Below are 15299 nucleotides of genomic sequence, written 5' to 3' on the forward strand. Positions count from 1 at the left end.
TCTCAAAAGTGACTGAACAGACATAGGATACTCCAAAGATACACCGATTTATTAAAAGGCAAAGAAATACATTAGCAACAAAATTCTAAAACTAAAATATTAAATAAGATCTTGCGCACTATTGCCCAAATATTGTCCAAATGGGCACACAAAACTGATACGACACGACAAGATAAGCAAAAGAAGAATAAGGTCTTCGAATAAAGAAAGAAAATAAACTATAGTGAGGGAAGAGAAGAGACAATATAGAAAAAGAACTTCCAAGAGAATTCTGAAGTACTAAATAAAACGGCAGAAACCAGAAAATTCAATCAAAAACCTATTAAAAATAGAAAAGAATTTAAACCAAGAACAATGATGTACAAACAAAAATACCGAGACATAGTAGCTCAACTGAGTGAAATATTGAAAGGATGGACAGAATTCTGTAAATAAATAAGGGACGATGCACTATATGATAGAACGGCACTGGACCAAAACGATTATAGAGAAACAAATCCAACTTTATGAGCTTAAATACAAGAAGCAGTCAACATATTAAAGAAGGAGGCACCGGCTTGGACATCTACAAAAGATAACCATAGGAGATTACAATATTGAAATCTCCCGTGAAGAATTTTACATACTTCGTCCTAGTTACCGCAGATAACAATGTCAGTGCAGACGTTAACAGAAGCATACAGCTTGCGAAAAAAAAAACGTATAATGAAGCAAATAAGCATTTAAGATGGGTTAATATGAGCAGATGAACTGATGACATCAAGCGAATGGCTGGTCACGAATGGATGTAAAAAACAACAAACAGAAATGAATGGACACACCTTACATCCACGATGAATGGAATAGCTGGTAATGATAATAATGTTAGTATATGATACTAATGTATCTACTATATGTATATGATAGTAATGTTAAATGTACAAAACCCTGATAAGACCAGTGCTTTTGTATAGTCAGAGATAAGGACACTGTTAAAAAGTAATGAAAAAGTACCAGTTACGTTTGAACTTAAAAAATAAAAAAACCATGTCGAGCTTATGATGATAATGGCACACAAGACAGAAATTGAAAAGCAGGAAATTTCAGAGATCAGCACTATTATTGACGAGCAGAATCAAATTCTTTAAAGAATACAGAATTCGGTTTTCAAGTACTAAGAATCGAGAACTTTCTTGAAAACCGAGACCCGGTATATCGTTTTAAATTCTTCAATTATTGGCAAGAGTTTTGTTTAATGTTAAATGAATAAATAATAAATTGGTTCACAGTTCATATATATGTATATACTTTTAGAAAAGTTTCCGTGGTTAGTACCATTAAACCTGAAATCGATTTTTACTACACCGAGCTTTCGACATCCTCTCTCCCCTCATCCAGAATGGTTTTCACAAAAATCACATCAACAGAGGCTTTTACAGAATCAATCTTTCACTCAATTTTAACCAAGGGCCCGAACCTCATGATACGACATCTTTTCTTTCACACATCAAAGGTGTCGTCACTGACAAAATCGAAAAAATGTTCAGATCAAGAGGAATAAAGACAATATTTACCACCAAACAAAAGCTTTCATCTCTTCTCTGATCAAGCAAAGACAACATTCCAAATGAACTAAACTAAGAATTATACCAGAAACCATAGAGATTAAAAAACAGCCGAATTGTCTCAATAAAAAAGATGGCGGCATCCGCTTGCTTTCGACACGGAGACCCCTGCTAAAGAATACATTGTCCTCTCCACCTAACAATCCTAATCCCGCCGTCAAGAATCTTGACGCCAACCCCCACCTAAATGCTACGTCATTAACACACGTCATCTTCGAAAGTATAAATGAACTGTTTGTCACCCCCAAGAGCACTAGTGTAATGAGTAGTAAATAAGGTAGTGAAGAGTTTTGGGAACTCATATATTTAAGATCCCGGAAGCCTAAAGAAGACATCAGAAAGGGTGTCGAAAACTCGGTATCGACGCTGTTTAACCCGGAAGACAGGCGCTTAACAACATTAAACCTTCTATTACCTTTTTTAATGAGAGTTACTTCTAGTTTAACTTTCAACTTCTGAATAAGTTGATTGTAGAATCTTTTATAGACTTCTATAGACTTATTTTATTACCATTTCAATTGCCATAAAACGTTAATAAATGATACACTGTAAAATCTTGGGGCTCTTTAAATCCCAGTCAATGATGAGACAACCCGATATAAATATCGGAACGTTGTATATTGTGAAAATTATACAAAAAAAAAAGAATTTTCTATGTATTATAAATAATTTTTTTAAGTAAAAGGTAATCAACCTTGTATCGTTCACCACACTTCAACTTTTACGGGTTATTTGAATGAAAGTCAAAGTAATTATTGTAGCAGTTATTCCTGATAGTTTATTTTCTATTCTATATATCTCTCGTCATAATATTAGGCTTAACCAAAATTTTTGGGGGTATTTAAAAAGGACTAAAAGAAAAATTAAGGATAGAATGTGTAATGTGAATGTATAAATCTAGCTCTGTTCTAGATCTAGCTCTGGTCTATTCTTATGTTATATATTTACCTCATAGCCGTTGCCTGTCTTGTGTTGTAATAAAGTCCCTATGAAAGGCACTTTAGCTTGAAAAGTATCCCTATATTATGTAATCCCTTGTTGGTTCTAAATATTCACTTTTTCTTGTGATACTGGTGTTTACATTATATTTTTAATTTACCTCTATGCGAAGTACTATTTTGTTAACCAATACAATAGGTCAATACATCATTAACAAAGCCAATCAAATACAAAGCCATTAAGTAAATTAACAAAAAAAATGTAGTATGTAGTTGATTTATGTGGTACAAAATCATTGAGTTAAAAACGGTATAATTGTGGTTATTATAATTGTAAGCATAAGTCTTTTAAAGAAAAAGTAATGAACATGCAATTATTTTACTAAATGAAATATCTGGTGCAATAAATTTAAAGTTATCAAGTTACAAAAGTTTCATATGGAATATTTCACGAGTTTTTGTATTTATTCACATAGTTCTTTAAAAAACCTAAGACTTTCATATTTCGCGTAATATGCAAACTACGTTATAGTATAAATGTAAAAAACTTTTCATAAATCTCAAAGTGTCAAGAAAGAACTTACCTGTTGCCCGTGTGTGTATTCGACCCCGGCGACGAGACATGTAGCAGCCGAGCTAAGTCTGGCTAATCCGTGTGTCGTAAAGTCATCCTCGTCCAGGACGAGCGACTCCTCCTCGTCCTCTTCTTCGCCCTCTTCGCCTTCGTCTTCGATGCTGTTCGTCAGATCGTCGTTGTCTGACGTCGAACTGGATAAAGCCGGAGCTGAAACAACCAAAGACAGACATTCATTTGGTGAATAGTTCTTTTCAGCGTTATTTCTTGAAGTAAACAGTGAATTTTAGAAAACAAATATAACTTACAAAAAAAAGTTTTGATGTTCACATAGAACTTTTCCAACTTTTCCTAGAAAAATTATTTCGGGTAATTATCATAAAAAAAAATAGAAATACATTTTTCTTCTACTACACTTACTTTAAACGTTATTGATAGCAGAGTTTTTAACTAGATGATAACCATTTAAGTAATATCATAAATCAATGAGGAAGACCGTTTTAATATTTTGACATAAAACTTTCATGCATTGTTAAATCAAGTATATACACCAATACAAAAGGAGTAAGTACCAAGAATAAAATAATTACACAAACAAATGTGTCCAATGTGTTAGAAAGGTCTGTATATCTTGCACAGCATTATTCCAAGTTGTTTAGCTCATCATTCCATTTGATATACTTCCACGACTCTACCGGCTTTCCCTTGGTCGCCACTCTAGAAACCTTTTTGTCCATATATTGGCCTTTTGTCACAAAATAGATCCTGACCATTTGCCTTTTGAAATACGGTCTGGAATATCTTGTACTAGATATTTTCTCAAAGCTCATTTTCTGAATTCAATTATATAATGAAAAACTTCTAGATCTGCAATTGCTTGCCACCTCAACCTGTTATAACGCTATGGTTTATATGCTAATCGCAAATCTTGGCTTGATGCAGCAGTTTTTTGTGCCAAACATTACGATACTTTTCTGTACCTTTGATCGACCCCGTTTAATTGGTGGAAAAGTTTTCTCAAATTGCTAAAATATAAAAGGTCCATTAGGAGCAAAAATTTTACAAAATTTTGAAAATGTTTTTAAAAATAATGTAGGATTTGAAATACTGCAAAATGTTTCAAAAATTTTTTTGGGTGAGCTTTCTAAATTGCATGAAATTAAAGAAAATTTAGCCGCATTTAAACTTTGCGCCCATTACTTTAGTTGAGGTAGAACGAAGCTTTTCCTTATATAGACATTATATTAACAGATAAGAGATAATCATTTCTTGTAGGAAATTTTGAAAAACATGTTATAATGAACGTATTTCATGTTATTAACCCCTTAATAGCCGTAACGGATTCGTTTGATGATAAGCTTCAAAGAGATATACCCGAATTTTGCTTTGACTATAACGTTCACCCAGCTATTGACTTTCAAGATTGTATGGAAACTGTAAACTGTTTTGAGTCATTTGTAAGTAGCGGTATTGTTAAAAAACTATTGGAATGTACCAATCAAAGAGCTGATAAATATTTTAACGATAATCCACACACCGCCATGAAAGTTTTTCGTCTGACTTATAAACAGTGGCAAAAGAAGAAATATACGTATTTATAGCGCTATATTTTCTCAATGGATTGACCAAGTTTCCGCAAATTTCAGATTATTGGAGTACAGATAATATATGCACTGATCCTCCAGTTTTTTTATAAATCTGTTATGAGCCGTAATCGCCTTTTGGCAATTCTTAAATTCCTAAGATTTTCACCACCAGAACTTGTCAAAAGTAATTCACTGCTTAGCAGACTAGGCATGTTTATGGCTCTCATTAGAGATAATTGTCAAAACTTAGTGGACCCAGGACCAGAATTTTTGTATATATATATCGGCAAGGATATATATGACATATCGCACATTTCAGGAACAGAAAACTTTTCTTTTTCCGAAAAAATTGTAGTTTATCTTTGCCAAAACCTACTGAACAGTAATCGTAAAGTGATTGTAGATCATTGGTATACATCCGTTCATCTTTGCGAGTCTCTATTGACACAAAAGACTTTCCTTACAGGCATTATTCGAGCAAATAGGGGCGTTCCAAGAAAATTAATATTGTTTCCATTAGATAAGCAACAATCATGTTTTGTTCGCAAGGGCAGTCCGCTACAAGGACAAGAGAGACGTTCATCTGCTTACCAGAAAACATACTGCAGGATTTTGCGAAAGGGCACGATATGTTGTAGGAGGAAATGTTCTCTGTTATAACAAACCTAAACATATTGAATTCTACAATCAAAATATGGGATCAGTTGATGCAGTGGACCAAGATATTGAACCGTACAGTCCTTTGCAAAATTCCTATCAAAAACAAGTTTCAATGTATAAATATACAAAACTCTGCTGCCGGGGGATACTTCTGAAATAAAGTAAAGGATATCAAGAAGTTAATGATAAAAAAAATCAACCGTTTCATGCAATGGCCGATTTTCCAAAAAAAATTGGGAAAATGAGGGCTCTACGAAAAGTTTATGTAAATTGTAAAAGACGTGGAGTGCATAAACTAACGAGAAAATGTTGCATTGCTTGCCCGGACAAACCAGAACTTTGCTCAGTGGAACATTTTGAAAGTTTTCATAAGTAATAAAAATAATGTTCTTCTATTTTTTGCTTTGTTCTGAGTATAATTAAATTGTTGTGGATATTCTGGTAAACACTATAAATTGTCATATAAATTCAAATTGCTTCAAACATTTTTGTGGTCGCCATAGTGTAATATCTCTTATATTACATATCATAACTATCGTAAAATGTATTTTCATTAACAAACCTTTGCTGGTATACAGCTCCCTACTTTAAAAAATGGCCTGAAGCGGAAGGGGTTAAAAGTAATTAATTAAAGAGTGAACATTTTTATTAGACAAACTTCTAGTTTTTTCTAATACAGTACGTATTTTATTATATAGTAAAATTATATAAACATATTTTAGATTGTAAATTTCAACATTTTTTTTTTGTAGTAATTGATTCTTTGTAATAAATAAATAGAATTTTAAATCCTCAAAAAGTAGTTTTACTGTTTAAATATTCTAAATATGGTTCAAATATTAAAACAAACAATTTGCATCATCTGCATATTTTAAACATTATTGGTGTCCTATTTTAAGCATAATCTTGCATTTTTTTTTACAAAAATGTGTACATTAGAATGTGCATTTTCTAAAGATTTTCTTTGCATTTTATCCCCTCTAATAATCGCTGTACTGTATGATAGGAAAGTCTAAATTTTAAGAGTTTTATTTAAAAATCTTTTATAAATGATATATGTTTAATTATATACCTTTGTCTTATTTTTAAATAAAACTCTTGTGATTTATGGTATACAGCCAAATACAGGAATTTTATATTCCTTGTGGATTCTAAATTCTAAATAAATGAATATTTTCTGGAATCTTATAGATACCAGCGAGAACGCTGAAACATACTGCACCGTATGTTGATCCAGAGCCGGGACGTGCTGATTTTTCTAACTCGTATATTTAAAGGACGTTTGTTCTCCTTTAGGGAGGATTTAAAAGCTTTTTGTTTGAACTGGGAGTTTTCTTTGCTGCAGAATTGAAAGTACATAAACAGGGCGACGAGAAAGAAAGAAAAAATATTTTTAAATAACTAATGGTATTTTTTTTTAAAGAAGTGAATTCCAGGCTCTCAGGAAAACGCTAATATTTGCTAATCGTACTGTGTTACCAACTAGGAGATTATTTAAAGATATATATTAGAGAAGAATATGAGATAAAAATTTAAGTCTTAAATATTTTTTTTACAACGCAGTTCAAAGCATATTAAAGCTGTACTTTCCACTTGATATTGAGCATTTCTTGATGCTCGAAAGCATAATTAGGCAAAATATTCGTCATAAACTGATAAAAGTATAGTGGAGACTAAAGTGGTTGCCTTCTAATTTCTCCAACGTAAAAAATAGTACGGCCCTTGTTTTTAGTCAAAAGTTTCACCTCCATGCGACAACAGCTTTACTTATAATTTTTTTTTGCAAATTTGTAACGTTCTAATTTATTATACTTGTGTAACAAGGAGCAAACGTTAGTGTTGGCAAACGTGCTTAAGTATGTTCTGCTCGAATCAAGGAGAAGTTGTAGGAACTAACGCAAATACCAATAGTTAAGTGATCAGGTATAAGCTACTGGTGTTTTTAACCAGGTATCCCCATTAATTTATTATTATTAACCAGTGGACTAGTCCACAGCACGCATTAGCGTATAGTTGTCTCAAAAAGTGATTCCAACGTAAATTATAGTAAACATTGTTTACAATGTTTACTGAGTTTTTGGGATTAAAGAGATTACGATGTGGTAAATTGTAATAGATTGTAATATTTGTGGAAAATGTGATCAATAAAATTCCGAAAATTTCAATTACATTATAATGATTATTGGGCAATGGTGTACAGTTCGAAGTAGCATGAGATTCGACAAACCACAAGCCTCTATCAGGCCCTTTATATTTAATCAATATACTTGCACAATTAGAAAAATAATTAGGTTTTTAAAATCATTGAAACCCTAAATTTTTATCAATTGCACACTACACGTTTCTGGTTTACGACTTCTGGCCCTTTAGCGTGCTGTCAATAATTAAGGGCATAGTTCAAAATGTCGCCTGTCAACATGTTCAATGCGGTTTAAATGTATTAATTTTTTTCGAATCCTAAGAAAACAAATAAGTATTTTTGACAAATTTAGAAGCAGAATGAAAGATTGCATTATTAGCGAGACCGAGAGTCCCTTAGAATAACCAAAAAGTTTCTTTTGAATGAGATATTTGAAATTAAAAGTCACACTAAATTTTGTCTTTTCTTTTCGCCATCTGTAACTTATTCAAATAAACAATACAGAATTTTTCAGGGACTTTAGGCCCTCGGTAATAACGTAATCTTTTATTCTGTGCTTAAATTTTTTAAATATACTTATTAGTTTTCTCAGGATTCGAAAAAAAAAAATGAATACATTTGAAATGTATTGAACATTTTAACAAGCGACATTTTGCGCCTATGCCCTTAAGAAATAAAGTATAAATATAACTAATGTTTTCGACAGTATGGAACGAAGAAAATAACATTTTGTGGTTAAATTTATTTAGAAAGATAAAACAAAACAAGACTATTTTTGGTATTCGCCACGAATGAGTTTATGTATAAAAAATCATGGTCTACTTTAAAAAAATATAATATCAAAGCAAGTTTTTGTTTCGCAACACATCTTATAAGATATACAAGCGAGACATAAAAGACCAAGAAGAGCCCTAGCCTACCGCTTCCGTAAAATCTTTTCAATCTCTTATCAAAGCCTCTCTCTAATAACGAAACCAGCGACATCTACTTTTCTCGCAGGTTCTCGTCATCATCAAGCAAAAAACAATCAAGGGTGTTTGTGTCTGGCCTGGGATTTTGTGTGTCAAGTGGTGCTCTGGTGGCAGCCTGTTCGTGTACAAAACATCCGTTGAAATACACATGTACAACGGAAGGTCTAATTACTGCGGACGAAGTTAGCAAAAAGGGGAATTCGCTTGAATTTATGTCGAGTTGTGGCTTCTATGTTTCATTCGAACCGCTTTTTTAGATACACGTTTAAAAATATGTCACTTTTATTTAATACTTTGGAGAATAGATTATGAATATATTTTCCCATGTCACAAAAGAAGTGACACGAATTTTAAATATCATTTTTGAGACACAAAACAATTGGTTTAAAAATCAAAATTAAAAGTAAGACAATACCCTAACGTAAAAACTAGGTAAGAAATCACACAGCACGAAGTTTTAAGTTGGAATTTGAAGTCAAAGTTAGGTGAATAGAAATGATATTGTTAAAAAGTGTAAGTTTAAAATAATAGGATTAGTTTTTTAACATTTAACATAAAAATGATTTCTTTATGAATTTAAATAAATTTTATGTAAAAACTTTCATTGCGTTATGCGTTGAATAAAGCCTGCGACAACATAGATAATTTTTTGGTTAGCAATTAGAGGTAGGTATAGTATATTTAACGAATTTTCGACTGCTTTGAATTATCGCTGGACACTGCAAAATATTTGTTACAACCAGATTGGTTATTACCTAGAATTTAATGTGATTCTAATCAGTACGCTCTGAAAGATAAACACAGGCGTAGATATTTATTTAATCCCTCCTAGCCTGTACTTTTTACATAGGTAAAATTTACTGTTCATAGATTTTTGACCATTCGAAGAAACTGATACCATACCTTAGTGATACGCTCAGACCGTTTGCAATTTAATGGTACCCTAATAAGTTCGTCATAGTAGTACTTGTGATTGGAAAGAGTTTGTTTGTGTATTGACGGCAAAAATGGCAACACATCAAGTACCTAATATTTAATTTGTACGCTTTTTTATGGCTGAAAAAACCTTTAAAAGCCTTTTGTGACCAGTTCAATCCTTATAGAAATATGTGTGTATTGCATTGTGTATTAGTGATACAAAACTCAAGTCAGTTTTGTAAAACAGCAAAACAAGAGAAAGAGAAAAAAGAACAAGAGAAAGACCCAGAATAAGGCTCCTTGATAACATAAATTAAGACATAAGAAATATGGGATCTCAAAATACAAACCATTTTTTGTATTTTGAGAACGATTTCCGAAGTAGAAATTGAAACGTCAGTAAACGTATTTTAACCTTTAATTGTGGCTTATTCCCATTTAAATATAAATTGATAGGAAACTAACCGGGCTAGATGAAATTCCCCAGCGAAATAATCAAACTACTCGACGATAAGGATATAATATATTCTTTTCTAAACCTCTTAAATAAAATACACAGCCATCAGCCTAAAAAATATGACCCATGTACTACATATTTTCTTATATCCTGCACTCTAGAATACTGCACTCAGAAACAATCTTGAAACCAGAGAAGCAATATTCAGTTTGCAGGTTATGGCTAAACGATGTAGAGATATAGAACAAACAGTATATTTGTATTTTATTGACTTCGAAATGATCTATGACCACGTCACTCACGACAAACTAAGAAGTGTCTTGCAACAAATGGCAATTGATGACCTAGTACTCAATAGTCAGAACACAACGGAAGCAGTGGAGAAGCTTGACCCTTACAGAGGGACCCTTACACCAATTAAAACATTGAAGACCTTTGAGATGTGAATCTAATGACGAATATTACGAATAAGTTGGGTTGATCGAATAAGAAATAAAATAGTTTTACATCGAATTACAAAAAAGCACAAAAATAACGAAAACAATGAAAATTCGAAAGTTACAATATTTTGGCCATGCAATGAGATAACCAGAGAAGTATAACCTTTTACACCTCATAATACAGAGCAAGATCGCCAGAAGAAGAGGCCCAGGCTAAGAAAAACATCCTGGCTCCAAAATCTCCGAGAATGGTATTTAAAGACTTCTGTTACACTGTTTCGAGCTACCGTAAACAAAGTCATTATTGCCAATATGATCGCTTATCTTAAAGAAGTTTATGTATTAGAAAATTGATTATTTCAAAATCGGTCATTAAAGATGAAGGAGAAAGTAGAAAGGTATTGTCTTGGATGATTTGTATACAATTACGGGAATTTGAAATTAGTTGAGTTTTATGAATTTGGAAAGTTTTGGAATTTGGTTGAATGCAAAGAAAGAATGTTTTGATTGCTTACAAGAAATTATGGAAGGGATAGATAGACGGGAATAAGATTGAAAAAGCAAGGAAGATCATCTGTTGTGAGACTGGAAGCGAGTGAAGATAAAATCGAAAGAAGTGCGCCGATAGTTTGTTTTTTTTTTAAACTAATGAAAGAAAAATTATTGTTGCAAAATAGTGCAAAGAAAGTGTTAAAATATGCTAAGGAGAATTTTGGCCTTCCAATAGGAGCAATAAATATTGTTAAGAGTTCGTCGACAGTTTTGTTGTTATAAGCAGAACTCGCGAAGTAGTTTGTTAGATAGGAAACTAATAAACGAGACATTGATTAAACTATATTTAATTTGAATTGGTTTTGTGTTTAATTGTATATGTAACAAAGTAATTTAGGGAAAAATTTATTTATAAGATATTTATTTAGTGTATGAAAATCTACAAAGGTATTTGGTCATTATTCGTCTTCTTTCTTCCTATGCCGTCCCCATTAACGGAGGTTGGCGACCACATTTTTTAAAGCTTCTCTGTCTTTTGCAACGTGGAATAATTCGTCTACAGTCATGTTTGTCCAGTCTCGAATATTTCGCAGCCATGACTTCCTCTTTCTACCTATTCCCTTTTTGCCATCGACTCTACCCTGCATGATGACCTGCAGAAGACTATATTTATTATTTCTCAGTATTTGTCCAAGGTATGCAGTCTTGCGTACTTTTATCGTTCTCAACAATTTTTTGTCTCGACTCATCCTTCTCAGCACTTTCTCATTGGTGACCCTGGCAGTCCATGGGATTCTCAACATTCTCCGGTATATCCAAAGTTCAAAGGATTCAATATTTTTAATTATTTGCGCTTCTAGTGTCCCTGTTTCTACCCCGTACAATAGTTGCGACCAGACGGAACATTCAACAAACCTCAGTTTCAGCGCAATATTCAGATTTTTGTCACAGAACAATTGTTTGAATTTTAAGAACGCTGCCCTTGCCATTTCTATTCGTACCCGGATCTCTTGGTCTGGATCTAATTCTGTGTTGATGTAAGCTCCCAGATATTTATATTTTGTCACTCTCTCTATTTGGTCATTATATTTTGAATTTATTGCATCAATTGATCTTTTATTTATTACTTCTTTCTACTCTTCTGTTTTCTCGAGCACTATTTAAAGAAAAGGTAATGTTTTTGAACTCAATTAAGAACCCTGAGATGAGAAAAATATATATTTATTAATCTGGCGTCTACATTAAAATTCATTAAATAAATTTTTTGTTTTAATTTGCCAATTATATCATAATTAATTTGATTTTGTGAATGTAATTTCAAAATTAAGTTAACATAATAATACAAGGAGACAAAAGAGTTGTGCGAAGAGCACATAGCCATCAAACTGGGACTTCTCCAAACAAACCATCTCCCATATTATCAATACGTTCCTGAAAGTACGCTTGTGAAAGCCCACAAAAATAAACAAATACTTATTTGTATTTCACATTACTCGTACCATCCCCGTACAGTCTCGAGTGAACAAAACCACCTACGGATCAATGCGAACTATTTATTTTATTGACAGCACCATCGGTTTGATTTTCAACGGACCGCAGTGCAATATAAGTCTTTAAGGGCAAACCCACGCGGGGGAAAGAATGCGCTAACCGCCTCCCCGTCGGCCTCCCAGAATGCAGCACTGTTTGTGTGCGACTGTTAGGAATTCTGGGAATGACGCTCGCGGTATTCGACGCTATATAATTCAACCAGTTACCTGCTATTCCACTCCGGCATTTTTTAGATGACATTTCCGTAATTAAAGTTCAGGTATTTATATGTTTATTATGCAGATAGTTGGAGTTTATGTGGCGTCGTATAAAGTATAGGGATGACAGGTTGTGTTGACCTTTACTGCTATAATATCATTTTAGTTGTACATTTTGAGCACACGATTATAAAATAGTTCGGATTTACTTGATAAGTCATCTTGCTTAATGGGCATCGATGCGATATGATATCTTTCTTGTGTTGAAGAATCTTATTCATTAGGGTTCTAAGACAGCTATAACAGCAAACCTCTTCGACTGTCTCACTCTTTAATGTTTTTAATGTGTCTAATTTTTTCTACATCCTACTGTTTTTTGAAGATTAGTTGTGATAATGTTGAAAAGTTCTGGTTCTAATCTAATCTAAAAAAAATAATAGAAGCATCAACTTTATTTTCTCATACAAACAATACTCTTTTGGATTGCCGTCGCTAAAACCGTGACTATCTTCACGTCTAATTCACCGCCACCGGAAAGAAACTTTTGGTTTTTTTTTGAATTCATTAAATTATTACCTTTAATTATTTAAAAACTTCTTCTTCTGCTTCTTTAGGTGCTGTGCACGTATTCAGATGTTGGCCATCATCATGTTTACAATATCCTGAAACCGTCCTCTATCAGCTTCTGGTCGAAATAGGTCTTCTAATGTGGCCCACACCATTATCTGATATTACGCAGTCATGAAAGTTTCTTTCTTACTAAAAATGTATCTCTTTTCCTCCACTTTTCCTTGTTTTATAAGACGAAGTAGATGGTATTTGGATCCTCTAATTTTATGGCCGAAGTCTTCTGTTTTTATTCTCTTTATGATGTTTGTGAATTCATCATTTTAGGAACATTTGCATTTGAAGTGTGTGAAACTCATGATATTTTTAGGATCCGTCGATAGCACCACAATTCAAATGCTTCTAATTTGTTAAGCATTGTGGTTTTTAATGTCTATATCTCAAAACCATATAATAGGATAGACCACACGTTTCTGTTACATAAAACTGGTTTCCAGGTCATAAAATCCTTACATGATATTTCGATCCTAGTTATTATCTCTTTATCAGAGATACATTTTACATATTTATAACCTGAGGTATTTAAAATGGTTTACTTGTTCTATCTCCTCTCCATTAAGAGAAAGCAAACACTGATCTACATTTATCTTTCTAACCGCCATTCAATTTGACTCTAATGACTTCTCCGCCTAGGCTTATTCTGTCTTGTTGGTCCATAGCATCCCTTCCAGAAATTTCCCAAGATTTCTTCAGAGTATAGATTAAAAAGGTTGGGTGACAAAACATCAAATTTTAAATCTTATAAATGTTTAAACAATCAATCAAATGAAAATGAAACAAGTAACCAGTGTATATCTTCCACTTCTAATTTATATACTACATAGCCTTTAATTTTTTTGTAGAACGAGAAAATCTGATGGAATTGTAAAAAAATACTAAAACAACAATTTTATTTTCCCATAAACACAGTTTGTACCTGTCAAACAGGGTGCGTTCAGAAATTTAATTTCAAGCAAGGAAGACAGCTTAGGCCATGGAATATTAAGACACTCGTAGTATCCTCATTGAATTGTTTGGCCAGACATTTACTGTTTTTATTTTATTTTATGTTATTATCAAGACGATATAACTTTGCAAAAACGCACCATGAATATTTGACAGTACGAGGGCTGAAAACCATAGGGTTCCAAGCGACATTTACAAAAATTTTCAGGAGACGAATTTTAAAGTTTGCTGTCAAATAAAACGGTTTCGACAATATTGTACTTTGTCAGATATGTTATATATTATTGTTTAAGGATTTGGTAATACAGTGATTCTTAAAACAATGCTGTCGTTGTGGTATAAAATGCAAATTTCATGGTTTTTTCAAAATGTTACACTTGTACTTGGAACCTTAGGGCACTGTAACAGCTGTACTTGGAACTTTGTGTCCCTTAATAAATTTGAAGTTTAAAAAATGTCATATTATGACATATTATGTCATCATTGTAGAAGACTTTATTGCCTTTAACAATAATAGCCTATACCATGACGTTGGAAGGATCAAAGGAAGAAGAAAATTAACGAAGAGTAGAAAATTAACTTTTATTTTTATAAACTGTTTCGTTTCAGAAATCAAACATTTCATGTAATTCTGATCTTCCAGTGACATCCATTTATACGTAAACTCAATATGCTCAAGCTTTTTCGCAGTCAGAGATTTGGGTTTTGTGTTATCGGCTGAAGCTACTACAAATTTAGCAGTGAAATTATTTATGGGAACCACTCTCTGTTTCTTCCTAATACTGCTGGTAACTTTACTAACATTGACTGTAGAAAATTCGGCGCTGTGATCATTTAGCTTATACTGAAAAGTAAACATGTCTCCTTGCACAAAACGTAGTTGACATACTTTAGTGTAAGGTATTTTATTATATTGGTATAATGATGCTGTTTTTTTGAAGTTTTTAAAGTGTATTGGTTTCATATTAATCACACAGAATGGCTTTCGTTTGTTGACTTTTAACAATAGTCTAATAAACGCTAGTGGAGACCAAATATTCGTAACCTTCATAGCTTTTTCTATGCGAGAGTGGATATTATCGACAACCTGTATGCACGAATGACCAGGTATGGAGTATTTCATAGTTGCCATTTGGATATTACGATGTCTGTTCAGGAAGTCAGTGGTTGCTACTAAAATCAGGGAGTTCCTGTTCTGA

At 32.7% G+C, this 15299-nt stretch overlaps 1 protein-coding gene across 3 annotated transcripts in view; it reads right to left on the bottom strand.

Moving 5' to 3' along the window:
* The window catches only part of LOC140443133 (kielin/chordin-like protein), a 583808-nt gene that overhangs the window by 139202 nt on the left and 429307 nt on the right, over positions 1 to 15299 (bottom strand). For all 3 annotated transcript variants that reach the window (XM_072534223.1, XM_072534230.1, XM_072534237.1), the window contains one exon: positions 3127 to 3326. In XM_072534223.1, coding sequence (XP_072390324.1) covers positions 3127 to 3326 — 200 coding nt within the window. The remainder of the gene's footprint in view (positions 1 to 3126; positions 3327 to 15299) is intronic.

This window comes from Diabrotica undecimpunctata, chromosome 1 (genome assembly GCF_040954645.1).
Source record: "Diabrotica undecimpunctata isolate CICGRU chromosome 1, icDiaUnde3, whole genome shotgun sequence".
In the NCBI taxonomy this organism is placed as follows: domain Eukaryota; kingdom Metazoa; phylum Arthropoda; class Insecta; order Coleoptera; family Chrysomelidae; genus Diabrotica; species Diabrotica undecimpunctata.